The sequence below is a fragment of the Coturnix japonica genome, chromosome 11, assembly GCF_054131305.1.
Source record: "Coturnix japonica strain WE chromosome 11, WE-NBRP24, whole genome shotgun sequence".
Classification (NCBI taxonomy): domain Eukaryota; kingdom Metazoa; phylum Chordata; class Aves; order Galliformes; family Phasianidae; genus Coturnix; species Coturnix japonica.
In genome coordinates this window covers 21,419,663-21,434,017 of record NC_140673.1, presented here as the reverse complement: position 1 = coordinate 21,434,017, position 14,355 = coordinate 21,419,663, and the positions used below count along the sequence as shown (strand labels likewise).

General features: G+C 48.2%; 1 protein-coding gene across 5 annotated transcripts; it reads left to right on the top strand.

Moving 5' to 3' along the window:
* Window positions 1–446: 446 nt before the first annotated feature.
* On the top strand, window positions 447–11,987 carry MOB3C (MOB kinase activator 3C). Of its 5 annotated transcripts, none has more exons than XM_015870506.3 (4): window positions 447–662; window positions 4,965–5,449; window positions 8,775–8,977; window positions 10,807–11,987. In XM_015870506.3, exons 2-4 carry the CDS (start codon window positions 5,029–5,031, stop codon window positions 10,834–10,836), a joined length of 654 nt encoding a protein of 217 aa, XP_015725992.2. In that variant the 5' UTR covers window positions 447–662; window positions 4,965–5,028; the 3' UTR covers window positions 10,837–11,987. The 5 variants fall into 5 exon arrangements, with proteins under 5 accessions (XP_015725992.2, XP_085367761.1, XP_015725991.2 ...); XM_015870505.3 differs by lacking the exon at window positions 447–662 and adding an exon at window positions 1,039–1,176; XM_015870507.3 differs by lacking the exon at window positions 447–662 and adding an exon at window positions 4,686–4,824.
* Window positions 11,988–14,355: the final 2,368 nt, after the last annotated feature.

Below are 14,355 nucleotides of genomic sequence, written 5' to 3'. Positions count from 1 at the left end.
CTCAGCCCCGAGCTGCCTGTAGCCACATCCTGCTGGTGACTGGGGATGTTTACAGGTGATTTGCTTTTTAAAGGCTAGAGCTGAACCTGTGGTTGAGAACCCCATGCTTCAGGGAAGGGGTGCTGCAGCCCCACACCAATGTTGTGCTTCATAGCCCAACCAAAGCCAGTTTTCTCTGTGGACTGAAATAATTTTGGGGGGAAGGGGGTTCATTTTTCTTTTTTGCTTTTTGTTTTCATTTCTCCTTTCTCTCTCTCTTTTTTTTCCTTTCTCTTGGAAGGCATCCACCCCATCCTGCCACTCAACCCTTCAGTGTGCCAAGCAGGGAAGGATGATGTGCATGCCCGTGGATGTGCACATATCAGCCTGTGCCCCGTTGCAGGAGGGCAGCAGCCTGCTGGTGTGTCCCTGGGACAGCTGCAGCTCCGGCAGGGTCAGGATATGACATCACTAGCAAAAGAAAAACCCTCAGCCCTCACTTTCTGCAACCAAAACCTCAGTCAGCGTGTGGCTGCTCTTCATGCTGCAGGGCGTCCTGCCGGATTCTGGGCTTTTATTTTGAATGGTTTTTTTTTGTGTTGGTTTTTTTTTTTTTTTCCCCTCAGCAAGAGCAGAAAGTGCGGTGGGGTTGTGTGCTGGCAGCCAGGCGTGCTGAGGATGAGGTGAGTTCTGGGGCTGGAAAAGGGAGTAGTGTCGGCATCCCAGCTTGTGCTGCGTCCCCTGCAGCCCTAAGGATGCTCCTGGGGTGCTTTTAGTGCGGGTTGGGCAAAGAAAAACTCAAGAGAAGCAAAAATGGGTGCTTGCAGGAGTTCTTCCCCCTTTTGTGAGTGTCCCGGCTTGGCTGCTAGCATGTAAATGCTGAGGGATCCTGGTTTGCAGCTGTGGGTTAGTGCAGATAGCTGGAAGTGAGCAGTGACCAGTGTTTTGGCTGGTCACCTATCCTGGGGCTGGCAGCCGTCCTGGAGGTGACTTTGCCATTGTCTAGTGGAGGGCAGGAAGTTTTGGGCAGGGATATCTGTAGGGATGCACTTCCAGCAGCTGTCTCGTGTCTTTCCAATCGTCTTCCTGGAGTTCTGGCACTTGGGATCGCGGCTCTGATGATGGAGCGATCACCCTCAGGACTTACCGTGGCTACGAGCAAGTTGGCAGCAGCAAAACTCCAGCACCAAGAATAAGGTACCCCAAACAGCATCACCCCTAAAGTGTGCTGGGTGCCCCACCACTGGAGAGATGAGACTTTGGCTGTGGTTTGGGACATGGGGGAGATTGGATGAGAGGGCTGTGTGTCCTCTTCTTGGAAACTGTGCTGGGTTTGCTTTGTATGAGCTGGGGATTTCTGAGTGTTGGCAGAGATGGGAGAAGCCACAGCATGAGGAACTGAGCCTCCTTTGGGAGCTGGTCCCTCCAGAAACGGATGCTGGGGGCTTTCCCAGTGGATGCTTATAGCTCTTCACAAGTATATCAGAAACACACAGATTAACTCTGTGTTGGGGCTGGTGGGACTCTGCAGTCCTGCTGTCTGGCGTGCTGGCCCTCCATCCCTCTCCCGGCATCTCATCTTGGCTTGTTTCCTGGAATGTTCTATCGTTTGGGTTATATTTGGGATCGGCTGCCAAGAACCCCCGTTTCTCATGGCCAGCCCAGCTGGGGTTTGGCTCCAGCAGGAAGCGTGAGGAGAGCAAGAGGGGCCAGAGCTCTAAAGCCATGCCCCAGCATCTTCCTCCTGCATTTAAACCCCTTGAAACCAACCTCTCTACCTCTAAAGCCAGACTGGGTTGTTGCATGCTGTCAGCCCCAGGCTGGATCTCAGGGTTGTGTTGTCTGCATTGTGAGGGATGCTCAGGGGAGGCAGGGTTGGGCTGGGGGGCATTTCTGCAAGGCCACCACTGAGAATCCCCACTGCTCCAGGACAAGTTGAAAACTGAGTTTTAAGGACATAGTTTAGTGGGCATGGTGGCGACAGGATGATGATTGAATTAGATGATCTTAGAGGGCTTTTCTAACCTTAGTGGTGCCATGAAAAAAGCCAGCAGAGCTCCTGGCCAGCAGGCAGCTGGATGCCGTCTGTCTGTCTCAGGGCTCTGGCTTGCTGCCCCAACACCAGGCTCGCCATGCAGGGACGTGGCAAGAGGGACTGCCTGCAGAGCAGAGAAGGCAATTCCCCATAGCACCAAGGGGGAGTCCAGCCTCTGGGGGAACACCCGGGGAAATGCACAGGGGGATGTTGCAGGGTGGGCAGGTTTGAAGCACAGCTTTGCTATGTGGTGCTGGGCCAACCCCTGCTTGTGCTCCCCAGCATGGCTCTCAGCATGCAGTTCCAGGGCAGATGTTTGTGCAAGTGTGTAAGTGTCTCGGGCTGGATCCAAGGCTGGCTTGGGCACCAGACCCACTGCCAGCTGGAGGTGCTGTGTCAGAGCCTTTCTTCTTACCCTGGTCATTATCATTAGCAGCACTCACAAAGCACTTCCTCTCCCCTGAAGCCAATTCTTGGCTTTTGCAGCCCTTAAGATCAGGGGGGGCCCATCAGCAGGGAGAAATTACTTTTGATACTGGGGAAATTGAGGCAGAGAGTGTGGCACTGTCTCTGCTATAGCTCAGAGCTCAGCACTGCCCCAATCATTCCTCCCCACTGCTTTCCAGATTGAGGCCAGTTTGGGGTCACAAAGGCAGGTCTGCCCTGGTGTCTTTGCTCAGACTGGTGGGACAGATGGTGGTGGGCAGAGGAAGCTCCCCTCCCTACTTTGCTTTTTCCCCCCCTGCCTTTTGTTTTCCCAGTTTCTAAAGACATGGTTTGGTGCTATTCTTAACTTAAAACAAAGCCTTTGTTTTAGCAGTGTTGTGCGGATTTCAAATGGTTAAAAAAAATAACAACAACCCCTAAAACTAAAGAAACAGAATCCTCCTCAGATTTGGAACTGGCAGCTGCCTTTGACCGTGAACTCACTTCCCTCCCATCCAGTTCACTTCCCTCCCATCCAGTTCATTTCCTTTCTCCCCCAGACCTGCCAGCCCTCTAGGAAATCAGGATTTCTCCTGTCCCTGCCTGCTTTAAAGCCCCACGCTTTAACCCTGTGCTGACTTGGCTCCCTGAGCCCTTAGTGCATGGCTGTGGGTGCCAGCACCGCCCCACCACCATGGGAATGGCAGCACAGCAAAGCGGGCTGCAGCCATGCCAGGGGGGGAGCTTTGATTTTGCACATGGGAACGGAAGGTGGGAGCTGCGGGCACTCACCCAGGCCCCTCGGCGGTGGGATGCGTGCTGGCATGCGGCAAGAGCTGCTGCCTCAGCTTGTCCCAGTGCTCCTATTGCAGGGCTGTACCCAGTATTGAAGCCCCAGTCCTGGCCTCCTGCAGCTCCAATGGTGGATTTTCCTGCTCATCAGACCCTGTGCAGTGGGAGCTTTGAAGAGAGGTTAGGAAAGGATCCGCTTCCTGGCACAGTGCCTCCGCCTGCTCCTTTTGGTTGTAAATCCCAGGATGTGTTCTTGGCTTTGTGTTAAATTGAATTGCTGGAGAACGCTTTTTTTTTTTTCCCCTCCCTGATCCCAGTAAGGATTCATGAGGCCTTTAAATGGCTCAGTAATTCAGTAGCGAAGCTGGCAAGGATCCCAAGAGCAAAACCACTCTCATCATCCAGCTGTGCCTTTCTGCAGTGAGCTCAGGGACGGCTCTGCTCTGCATTTGGGGCAGCACTTGGTACTGCTCCCTTATTCCTGGGAGCAGCTAACAGATGTACAATAGGAAAACATCTGGCAGGTGTTTAGCAGGGTTCTTATTCTGTGTTTCTTTGTTTTTTAATTGATGTTTCATTGATGTTCCAAAGCATCGGTCCAACCCAATGCAGGAATAACTTGATGTTTCTCCCAAGCTCTGTGATGGTGGCAACACATCACTGTACATGTGGGGAAGGCTCTGGCTTGGCCCCACTGGCCTCTGGTGGCACCCGACAGGGCTCTCCCCTGCTGCTATGTGGAAAGCCCCACATGGCAGCTTCTGAGTCCTGGAGGGACGGTGAGGGGAGCCCAGGGCTCTTCCAGCAAAGTGACTCTGCTGGATAAAATAGGATTTGCTTTTGGCTTGGGACTGAGTTCACGAAGCAGTGTTTGTACAGCAAGCTTTTGGCTAAGAGATGCCTTTTTAATGACAAATGCACATCTGAGCTTCACTTGGACACCATTCCCTCCCACTCGTGACTTCGGGTAAGTCACTTCCCCTTTCTGTGAACCATCTTTTTTCTTCAACTCCTCCTCCCTGGGGGAGGCTGCTTTGGGGTCTTTTACCTTCCCAGACTTCAGCAGGGCACTGAACTCACTGTGGCCTTGCTCTCCCATTATTAATGCTGCAGAGGGACACAGGGCACGTGCACATTTCAGCCTGTCCAAGCGCACGGGATTTCCACTGGAGCTTCAGGAAGGAAAAAAGGGAAATGCTGCAGACCTCATCCGCACCGGGCAGCCTCAGGAAGACATGAACTCAGTGCTGCTGAGAGCACTGACTTCCAGGTCACATCCCCTGTTCCCGGGGTGCTGTGGGATTGGAGCGCCGTGGGGAGAGCTGGCAGCATCAACTCCCATGCATTGTGTTGCATCCTGGCCGTGGTGTGCTTGGATGCTGTTTCCCTTCTTTGGCTGTGGGTTTTGTTCCTCTGAACAAACACACGGGCAGAACAACAACAAGAATCTCCCCTTTTCCCATTGATCTGGGTGCCGGAGGTGTGTGAACCAGCAGCCAGCTGCATTCACTGTGTTGTCCCATTGGTACTGGGGCTATTTTTATGGGGAAGAGGCACAGTCCTTTTGCCAGGAAGGAAAGGGCCGCAGGTAGGTGAGTGCTGTTGATATCATACTTCATTATCGTAGTTCTGGACAAAAGCCCTGGAGATAAGAAGCTGGCTCCCAGCATCCCAGTTCTATCTCATCTCAGACCAGGTGCACAGATGACCAAAATTTGTCTTTTCCTTTCAGATACCTCCAACCCTGAAGATCCTCAGCACTGACCCTGGTGCCCTCACCCTGGCTGGCCCAATCCATGATGGCATTGTGTCTGAAGCAAGTCTTCAACAAAGACAAAACCTTCCGCCCTCGGAAGAAGTTTGAGCCTGGCACTCAGCGCTTTGAGCTGTACAAGAAGGCTCAGGCCTCCCTTAAATCAGGGCTGGACCTGAAGGCTGTGGTACAGCTGCCTCCTGGTGAGAGCATCAATGACTGGATAGCTGTGCACGTGGTGGACTTCTTCAACCGCATCAACCTCATCTACGGCACCATGTCGGAGTACTGCACGGAGAAGAGCTGCCCTATCATGTCGGGTGGGCTCAAGTATGAGTACAGGTGGCAGGACGATAGCAAGTACAAGAAGCCAACCAAGCTGTCAGCCCCGCAGTACATGTGTATGCTGATGGACTGGATTGAGATGCTCATTAACAACGAGGACATCTTCCCCACCAGAATAGGTGAGTGTGCTGTGATTCTACAGGAGACTGTTGTTGTAGTTTTCCAGGCTGCTGGTGCACCTCTGGGTTGGTATTGCTGATCTTTTCAATCCTAAGAGCTCTGCTGATGACCTGCTTTGGCTGGGAGCTGTAGTGACTGACACTGCCCCTTCTGAGCTGCTTTCTTGTAGTTTTGGGGTGATGTTCAAGGGTTGGAGCTGGTGTGTTGGCCAGTGGGTTCTTGTGGAAGGCAGCTATCACCTCTTCCCTTCACTTAAAGGGGGCTGTTCTGGTTGCACAAACACATTTCCTTTTCCAAGGCCATTACCAGGTTCTCTTCTTCAAGCATCTTTGTGCATCCCCAAGTGACTTCAGCCTCCTTGCTGGTGTGCAGCTGCCATAAATCTTCTCCAGCTCTTCCAGATGACCCCGTATCAATTAGCATGTTCTAGTGCTCATTTCCGCTCTCCCAACCAACATAGCTGGGCTGAAAAAAAGCCCCACTACATGCAGAATAAACATTGTTCCTGTGGGGGGATAGGAATAAGTGATTCTGCAGGCATATTTTTTACCAGCTGGTAAAACTATGTCCATAGACCTTTTCATGAGCAGATTACCACCTGTACAATAGCACTATCCGGAGTGTCTGCTGTGCCTTTGCTTGCTGGCAGGAGAAGTCACTTTCAGTTTCATTCAGTGTCTCAGTGAATGCCCAGCAGCCAGTGTTAGGTCCATTGGTAATACATGGGGAGGAAGCTCTGGTGGATGGAGTTTGCAGGGCCGTGTGTCCCATGCCAGCACTGACGTGTATGCGAAAGCTCTCCATTGTTAAATGAGCACAGACGTGGGGCTTGGATGAAAACCAGCATTGGAAACGCCCTGTACTCTTTGCCAAGCCTGTCTGTGGCTGGAAGGAACGTCATTCGTAGGAGGCTCTGGGATGGTTCTTGGAATGATCCAGAGACTGGACTGGATGTTAGAAATAATCTTAGCAGCAATAACTCATCGAGCAGCTTGTTGAATTGCTGCTTTTTGGAGAGGGTAAAATACAATTGTAAAAAAGCAAAATAGTTTCACAGCGCTGTTTTCATCACAGAAAAATGCAATTGGCTTGTGTGTGAGGACTGGGGGTGAGGGAGATGGTGAGGAGGATCCAAGGCCCACTCGTATTCCCTTCCCGTAAATGCAGACGCTTTTCATTTCCTTTTCCACGCAGTCCCACGTGACTTCCTTATGTTTAGAAGTGATCAGCACAGAGTGTGGAAAACAGACTTCTCTAAGCATTAAATCAGGTCTTGGGTTTCAAGGAAAACATCCAAGATAAACTGAAGGTGCTAATTCATTTTGGGGCAGTGAGTCACGCTACGCACCAGTGCCTTGATGAAATAGAACCTGATGTATTTACAGCTCTTGCCCTGGCTTCCAGCACTTGTGATGCTCTGTGCTTTGCATCGCTGCTCTGCTTGGCTCCTGTTGGTACCATTTCTGCTGTGCATACAGGAGGCCTATCAGCCTCTTCCCTAGATGGGCTTTAGACTGAGGTCTGCGTGTGCATAGGGTGAGGGAGAGATTTACTTTGGAAAACCCAGATGATGGGAAAGAGAAGAGAGTGAGATGTTGGAGAAGGGACTCAGAACATGCAGTCCAGAAAAAGTCTGCAGCAGTAGTGATGCTGTAGTTAAGAGGTGACCTGTTGGAGTCCACTGGTGACTCCCATGGACTCCATTGGTGACCAGTAACACAGCTGGGCCACATTTGCAGAGGACAGCCACACACTGACACCTTGTGATGGACACAGGGAAGAGCAGCACAGCTACACATCCCAAGAGATGGGTGATACTGCTGGGTTCATTTGAAGCCACAGCAGTGGATAGCCCAGAAAGGTACTGTTAGGTCTTGGCAGCCCAATGATATCTTTCCTGATATCAAATTATCATTAGGAGTAAGATGACTCGGTAGCTCCTGTAGTTGCTATGCTTCTCCATATAATATCAGTGCTTCTCACTGCCTGCTTTGAAGGGAGGAGGTATCAGGCAGAGGACAGTGACAAACTGGAGAGAACACGTGCACTGCTGCCTGCCTGCTGGCACCTTGCTGAGCTCCTGGCAGCAGCTGCTCATCCTTGGTCTCAGGACAGGCTGTTCAGAACAGTGTGTATTTCTCAGCTGTGGTCTGGGAATGTGCTCTCATGGCAAATTACTCGCCATGATGGGTTTTTCTTTATTAAAAGAAATATTTTTATGGCTTGTTCCTCAAATCTGGTCTACAGGAGCCACCCTAATAGCATGTTTCAGGCCCCTGCTGGGTGATTAGGGCTTTTAGTTGCTCAGCGAATTCTCACTCGGTGCAAAATGCTCAAATGAAGCCTTTGATAAAGCATGGTGTTTTGGCTGGCTGCAGGGAAGCCCAGCAGATTGATTGCTCGCTGTCCTTATCAGCCAGGCAGAAGGAGCAAGCCCCACAGAGAAGGGGTCAGGGCAGAAGCAGATCCCTTCATCAGTGACATGGAGAGGTGCTTGCATTTGGCACAAAGCCCTAAGAGGAGCTATTAGAATCCTAATGGGTGATGTCAAAGATTCCACTGGGTTTTGTACTGCTGCAGAATGCAGGACAGTGGCCATGGATCTCAGCCCACTCTCCATGTAGGAGTGTGTGCTGCAGAGCCAAGATGCACAACTTCCTCAAGATGAATCCAAGCCATCTACCCATGGCACAAGCAGCCCAGCCTTGTACAAGGTGAGACCAGGCTGAGTGTGACATCGCTCCAGACCAAAGATAACCTTCTGTTACAAGTATTTTAACAGTAAGCTCAATGAGGAAGACTCAAATGACCATTTGTATTTTTTTAGCTAAGAGGTGTGTGAGCTGGCTGCATTAATGCTGCATTAGTAAGAAGCCAAGGGAGGAGACAGGTAGCACCGTGGGAAGGGAGGATTTTATTTTGCTCCATGCAAATTTGCTTTGAATTGCTCAGGGGAGAGAAAGAACCTTCAGGAAAGGTTCCACTTGGTTCATGTTCAACCTTCCAAAAAGTATATTTCAGGGGTTTCAAAGCCAGGTTTTCTGTAGGCATTTCCCTTAACTACCTGACACTGGCTGTATGACACCTCTGAGATTTTGACTGTTAGAACAATGTATTTAGATAAGGATGTAAATAGAGAGTAATAAATTGTGTCCTTGCATAAGACAAAGCTAAAAGTATTTATTGGTGCACGGTGGGTCCTGTTCCTGAACACCTTGGTGGGATATTTCAGTAGGGAGCTTTGTACAGGTGCAATGACATTACAACCTTAAGACTGCCATTTTTCTCTAAGTCAAATGGCTTTAACTTGCTTCTGCTTTGCAGGTGTTCCCTTCCCCAAGCAGTTCCAGCAAGTTTGCACTAAGATCCTCACCCGCCTCTTCCGTGTCTTTGTCCATGTCTACATCCACCACTTTGACAGCATCATCAACATGGGTGCCGAGGCTCATGTCAACACCTGCTACAAGCACTTTTACTACTTCATCAGGGAGTTCAGCCTCGTTGACCACCGAGAGCTGGAACCTTTGGTAAGGATGCCCTATAGATGGTGAAGAGGACAGGGTCAGAGCAGTGTGGGTTGAATTCAGCTCCAGTAAATACAGGCAGGGTCAGATTCAACCCTGCGCAAGACATACAGCTTCAGATAGCAGCTAATATGAGTCTAGCAGGAGTTGCACTGCTGCCTCCTTTGGGAAGCAATTAAAACAATTAGCCAAGCAGAAAGTGAGAGACCTTGGACACAGCACAGAGGGGGGAGGTAAGGGGAAGAGATGTGCAGTTCTGACACATAAACTAGAACATATGCAGTTTTGTAAGAAAAGCAAATGTGTCACAGGCTGTGTTGAGTGTGGTCTGGCTTATACAAACCTGTTGTGGTGTGGAGGATAATAGGGAACCCAGTAATTAGCACGCTGTGCAAAGGGATGGGCTGCAGCACGGGAGAGTTCAAAGACAAATTGCTGAGAGAAATCACAACTTGAGCTGCATGTTTATTAGTACCAGGGATGCCCCTGAGTGCTAAATGCTTTAACTCTTTTTCTGCTTTCCTTTTTCTCAGTCAATTTGTTGCCTCCTCTGCTCTGGTTGCAATCTGGCAGGTTGGGAAGATGATCCAATCAGAGGACACCTAAATGACAATAGCAGACTCATTAATTAATTACTTCATATAGTGTGATTTTGACCTTTGTTATCACAATGGTCCTCAGCAACAGGAAATGACAGTTCAGCATCGCTGTGTCCTCCATTCTTCTTCATAACCACTCTTCTTTAACATTGGTATATGGCCCATAATGGTGTCACCTCCTTTGACTGATGCTTGCTTATGTAAATAATTAGCAGCTAATAGCCAAAGCAAAGGCTGGCATTGCTAAATAGGCTTTCAGTGCCAGTGACACACATGCGATGTGAGATGATTTATGGTTCTGGATGATTCTAAGATGAACAAATTTTCCCATGTGATGCAACTAAGATCAAACTACAAGGAAACGAGGCACACTTCTCACTGGTTATGTATGTCTTGTTTCCTGGTGTGCCTGTTTCTTGGTATCCACTACTTGGAATCCACACCCTCCAGCAGCCTCTAGTGCCTATGAGACCTCCTTCCATTCAGCAATGACTTGCTGTATGTGTGCAGGAGAGTGACCTGCAACCAGAGAGTGCTGAGTCCTGAGTGCAGTGCTGGGCTGGGGAGCAAGGGCATGGTCCTGAAGATTAGGAAGTGGGGTAACAGCGTGGTGAGAATGATGCAGAGACGCTGCATCTTGGCACTGCCAGCAGTCCCAAAATCTGAGTGGCAAAGAAAAGCAGCCTGTTAGCCTACACAGAGCTTACTCTTGTTATTTTGTCCCTCCCTGAGTTCAGCACTGATAGGTCGGGACTAGGTTTTGTAGATGAAGCATCTGGGAAATGACAGTGAGAGGAGGGAATTCTGGCTATGGACACTAGAGCCTGAGTAGCTACTGGAGGAGCTGCTCAAACTGAAGAGGCATGCTTATGTATTAGGGATATCACAAAGCAGGAGGAGACCCCTGGAGAAGGTCTTCAAGCTAACAGTACTGAAAGCCAGAGATGTGAGTTGCCAGGAGGTTTTTTGTGGCCCTTTGAAATTAGTGCTCATTTGCTTTATAGTACAGTCATGGAATCCCTTGCCAGAACCACAGGCCCCTTCAGTGAGCTGCTGTCACCACCTGGAGGGCAAAAAGGGCCACCATGGGAAACAAGAATGCTCTCAGTTTCCATACAGCCACTTCCTTGGATTGTTTTTGGGTACCTACCAAACTGCTTTGCACATCACTTCACCAAAACCTGTGTTTTGCACTAACTGCTTCTTTCTTTTTCCCCCTCCCCTTCAATGCAGAAAGAAATGACGGAACGAATTTGCCACTGAAGCCATATCAGCAGGCATACTCAGCAATATCATTCAGCATTCAGTGAATGAACCCTGCAGTGGGAGATGTCTTCCCAAGGACTTGCTCTGGGCATTTCAACTGTACTATGAAAACTGCAGAAGAGCCTTTCTTCTTTTTTTTTTGTCTTCGGATGCATCAGTCTCCAAATGTTTTGTTAGCGAGACCTGCCCTGTAAGCAGGTGTGACCTTGGCTACTGAGTCATGCCTGTTGCTTTTCTCACACGCATTGAACTGTGATAACATCTGAGATCAGCTCTGCAAAGCTGGTGACATTTGATCCCAACTGACTCCATGAGGTTAGTTGCCAGTGTCCCATTTTTAACCACCACAAGCTATGAATGTTTCTCCTTCTGTCCTCATTCATGCTTTACCAAAGTGACTTCCCCCTTCCCCCGCCCAAGGATTTTTTCATGCTTGGCAGAAGGGACTTCAGGATGTTTTAAGATGCATCCAATACCACTTGGACTAATAGCAAAATGGCTCCATGACAAATGGAGGTGAAATGGGCCACTTTTCAGAGGGCCCAGCAAGTCTACCTGAGTATTTTCCATACTCAGAAACTGTGATACAAAGTAAGGGAAAGAAACTTGCCAGAAAACCAGAAAACAAGTGATGTTTTCTCACGTCGTCCTGGCTCTAGAAAGCAGATGCTGGCTATAGCAATCATTACCTTTCCATTATTCGACTGTAGCGCACACACTGTTCTTCTGACAGGAGTTTGACTTTTTTCTTTAATTATTACTAATTTGGGGGAATTCAATTTTCTGAGCCACGGTGTTATGTTTGTGCTTCTTGGCCTTGTTCTGGGAAGGTTTTATAGAGCAGACACAGGTGATGTGTATAAAAAGGGGGTTGCCCATTTTGGGGAGGGGGGACGTGGGTAGGAAATGTAAATATTTAAGACAACACTAAAGTTCACAAGTGGATTTTTAGTGCTCAAAGCACTTATTTTATTGTGAAAATCTATTTTTTAATCTTATGTACCAGATGTATATTTTTACATGGAAATAAAGTGGGACAAAATGGCCACAAACCATCTCTGATACAGCACTCCAATACTTTCTGTGTAATGCAGTCATTAAAAGTCCAAACGTTTTTGTTCTGTTACTAATTAAAGAAGCAGGAATGAGCCTGGTGTCCTTTGTTCTTCCCTCATCCATAGCAAGATGTCATGAAAACGCACCCAGGATAACCTGAGTGGACTTCTCTGACAGCTGTAACACTGATGGAGCTCAGTGTTGTGTTGAGACCTCAGCAACAGGCAGCTCTGCATAAAGTTGTGCACAATGAAGAAAACTCTGCTAGTGCCTGCTGAAAACTTGACTCAGTTTAAGTCTCTGGGGCTTAAGGCTGTGTTAGGGCAGGGGGGCTGGCAAGTCCAGAGTGGATGGTGACAAAACCATGATGTGAGCTGGTCTGAGATATTCTTCCTCTCTTGGTTTTTTGAGATGTAGAAGAAAACATAGGAAGAGAAATAAAGTGATTAAAGAAGCTGTTGTTTTCAAGGTTAAAATTCTGATCATGAAACCGCCAGGGTTAGAAAAGCATAAGATGTGTTAATGACATGAGATCTATTCCTGGATTGCTTTCTTTGAGGTGGGAAATGCTGATTCTAGCAGAGAGTTTCACAATGAGATGCAAGATTGTCTCTTGAATGTGTGCAGCTATTTTCCTTCCGGAGGCTGGCAGCTTTGCTAGCACAGACTGGTCAGCTGGATTTCCTCATGAAGGTCAGGAAAGGACAAATGACTCACAAGTGTGGAGAAAACCTTGAAGACAGAGCGTGGCATTCAGCTGCCTGCTGTAAAGAGAGCCTGAGTCAGAGCTGAAATGCCAGCAGTGTGGGGAGCTAAGTGCATGTCTCTGTGGAAGTAAAGCAGCAACAGCAAGCAAGGTTGCTTACATGAGAGAATCTCTTACTATTGAGAGCACTGTCTGGAGGACAGAGGATCCGTGATTCTTTAACATATAAGATTATTCAGCCTGTGTTAGAAAAGAAGCTCTGCTGCAATATGGGCAACACTCCAGAGGCTATTTTATTACAAACGTTAATGTAGACGTATCACTTGGGAGTAGTCGTACTGTAACAGAGCCATCTTTTTTTCATTTAATATTTTATATCCACTGGGCCAGTTCCCAATTGCTTCAGGCTATGCCCTAATGACAGCATGAGGAGTAAGAGCTTTGCTATCCATTCATGTGGCTGGTTTGGTAAGCATATGTAACAGCTGGCAGTATTGGGGCAGCTCACAGTAGATGACCTGAGTTGGAGGCGAGGACCAGCCCTGCCCTCATGATCTTCCTCCCTTGGATCTTAGTCATCTTGCAGTTTTCCAGTAATGCCAGGATTCTCTCCACTTACATGCACTGGAGGGATTAAGAGTTGGGAGGTAACAGGCTAAACTAGCAAGTTGGATGTACTAGTTTAGGTGGCTACCTATAGGTGGCAATAATGTTATCAAAGGCTTCTCTTACTGACACTATGGTCCTGCTGATTTAGTGACTGTGTTCATTCCTTAGGACTTACCTTCCTTTAGTCCTCAATTTTTGCCCTTCTGGACTCCCTTCAGGTGTAAAAACCCACTGTACAGTGTATGGCCTGCTTAGACGTAGGCTGTGTATTGATGGAGTGCTTTGACCAACAAGGGAGCACAATTTTGGCTGGATGAGGGCCCTGTGAGCTGATCTGAATTACTCTGGAACATAAGGCAAATAGAAGGAAAAGTACAGTATGAACTTCTGGGCATCATGTGTGCTCCTGAGGCATAAAAAGCAGTAACAATCACTAATGAATGGTTTGTACAGCGGATACAAGCATTTTTCTGTTTGTTTCCAGCAAGTTTGGGTTGCTATAGATATATTTTCAAGGTCCCCTATTACTTTGGCTTCCTACTAAACACAGGCTGTTCAGGAGCTCTGTCCTCAAAGGTAGTGGACTGGAACTGTGTCAAGGCGTGAGTAGTCCTCATGGGTCTAGCTATAGGAAAAGCAAGTTTCACCTTGGCATTTGCAAACATCCATACTAGCACTTTTAATATCCACTTTGAGAACTTCGCCTTTTTCCCCTTCTGTGTACAGCTTTGGTATATGGGATCCTGAAAATATGGATGGAAATATGGTCTCTACTTGTAGGTGTATCCCATGCCACCTGTTTCGCTGCATGTAAATCATCAGGTTTCCTGAAAGAAACAGCACCTTTTTTCCCCACTTGAAGAAGGGCTGTTCACAACAAAAGAATGACACTGAAGGTTTAATCACCCAAATGAGAAGTATAATTTTCAGAGAAATTGAGCCTGTACAGCTTCCTTGAATGGGTGGAGGGAACGGTACATGCTCTGTGTTCTGAAAACCAGACCAGAGTAGATTGCAGGTACTTAAATACAGATTTAGGTGCTTGGCTGTGGGCAGAAAAGAGAGAGATAATTCCAGTCAAGGCTTAAAATCATTTTAGTCGTACATAGACCAAAGCACTGTGATCCAATTGTAACATGGCTAAA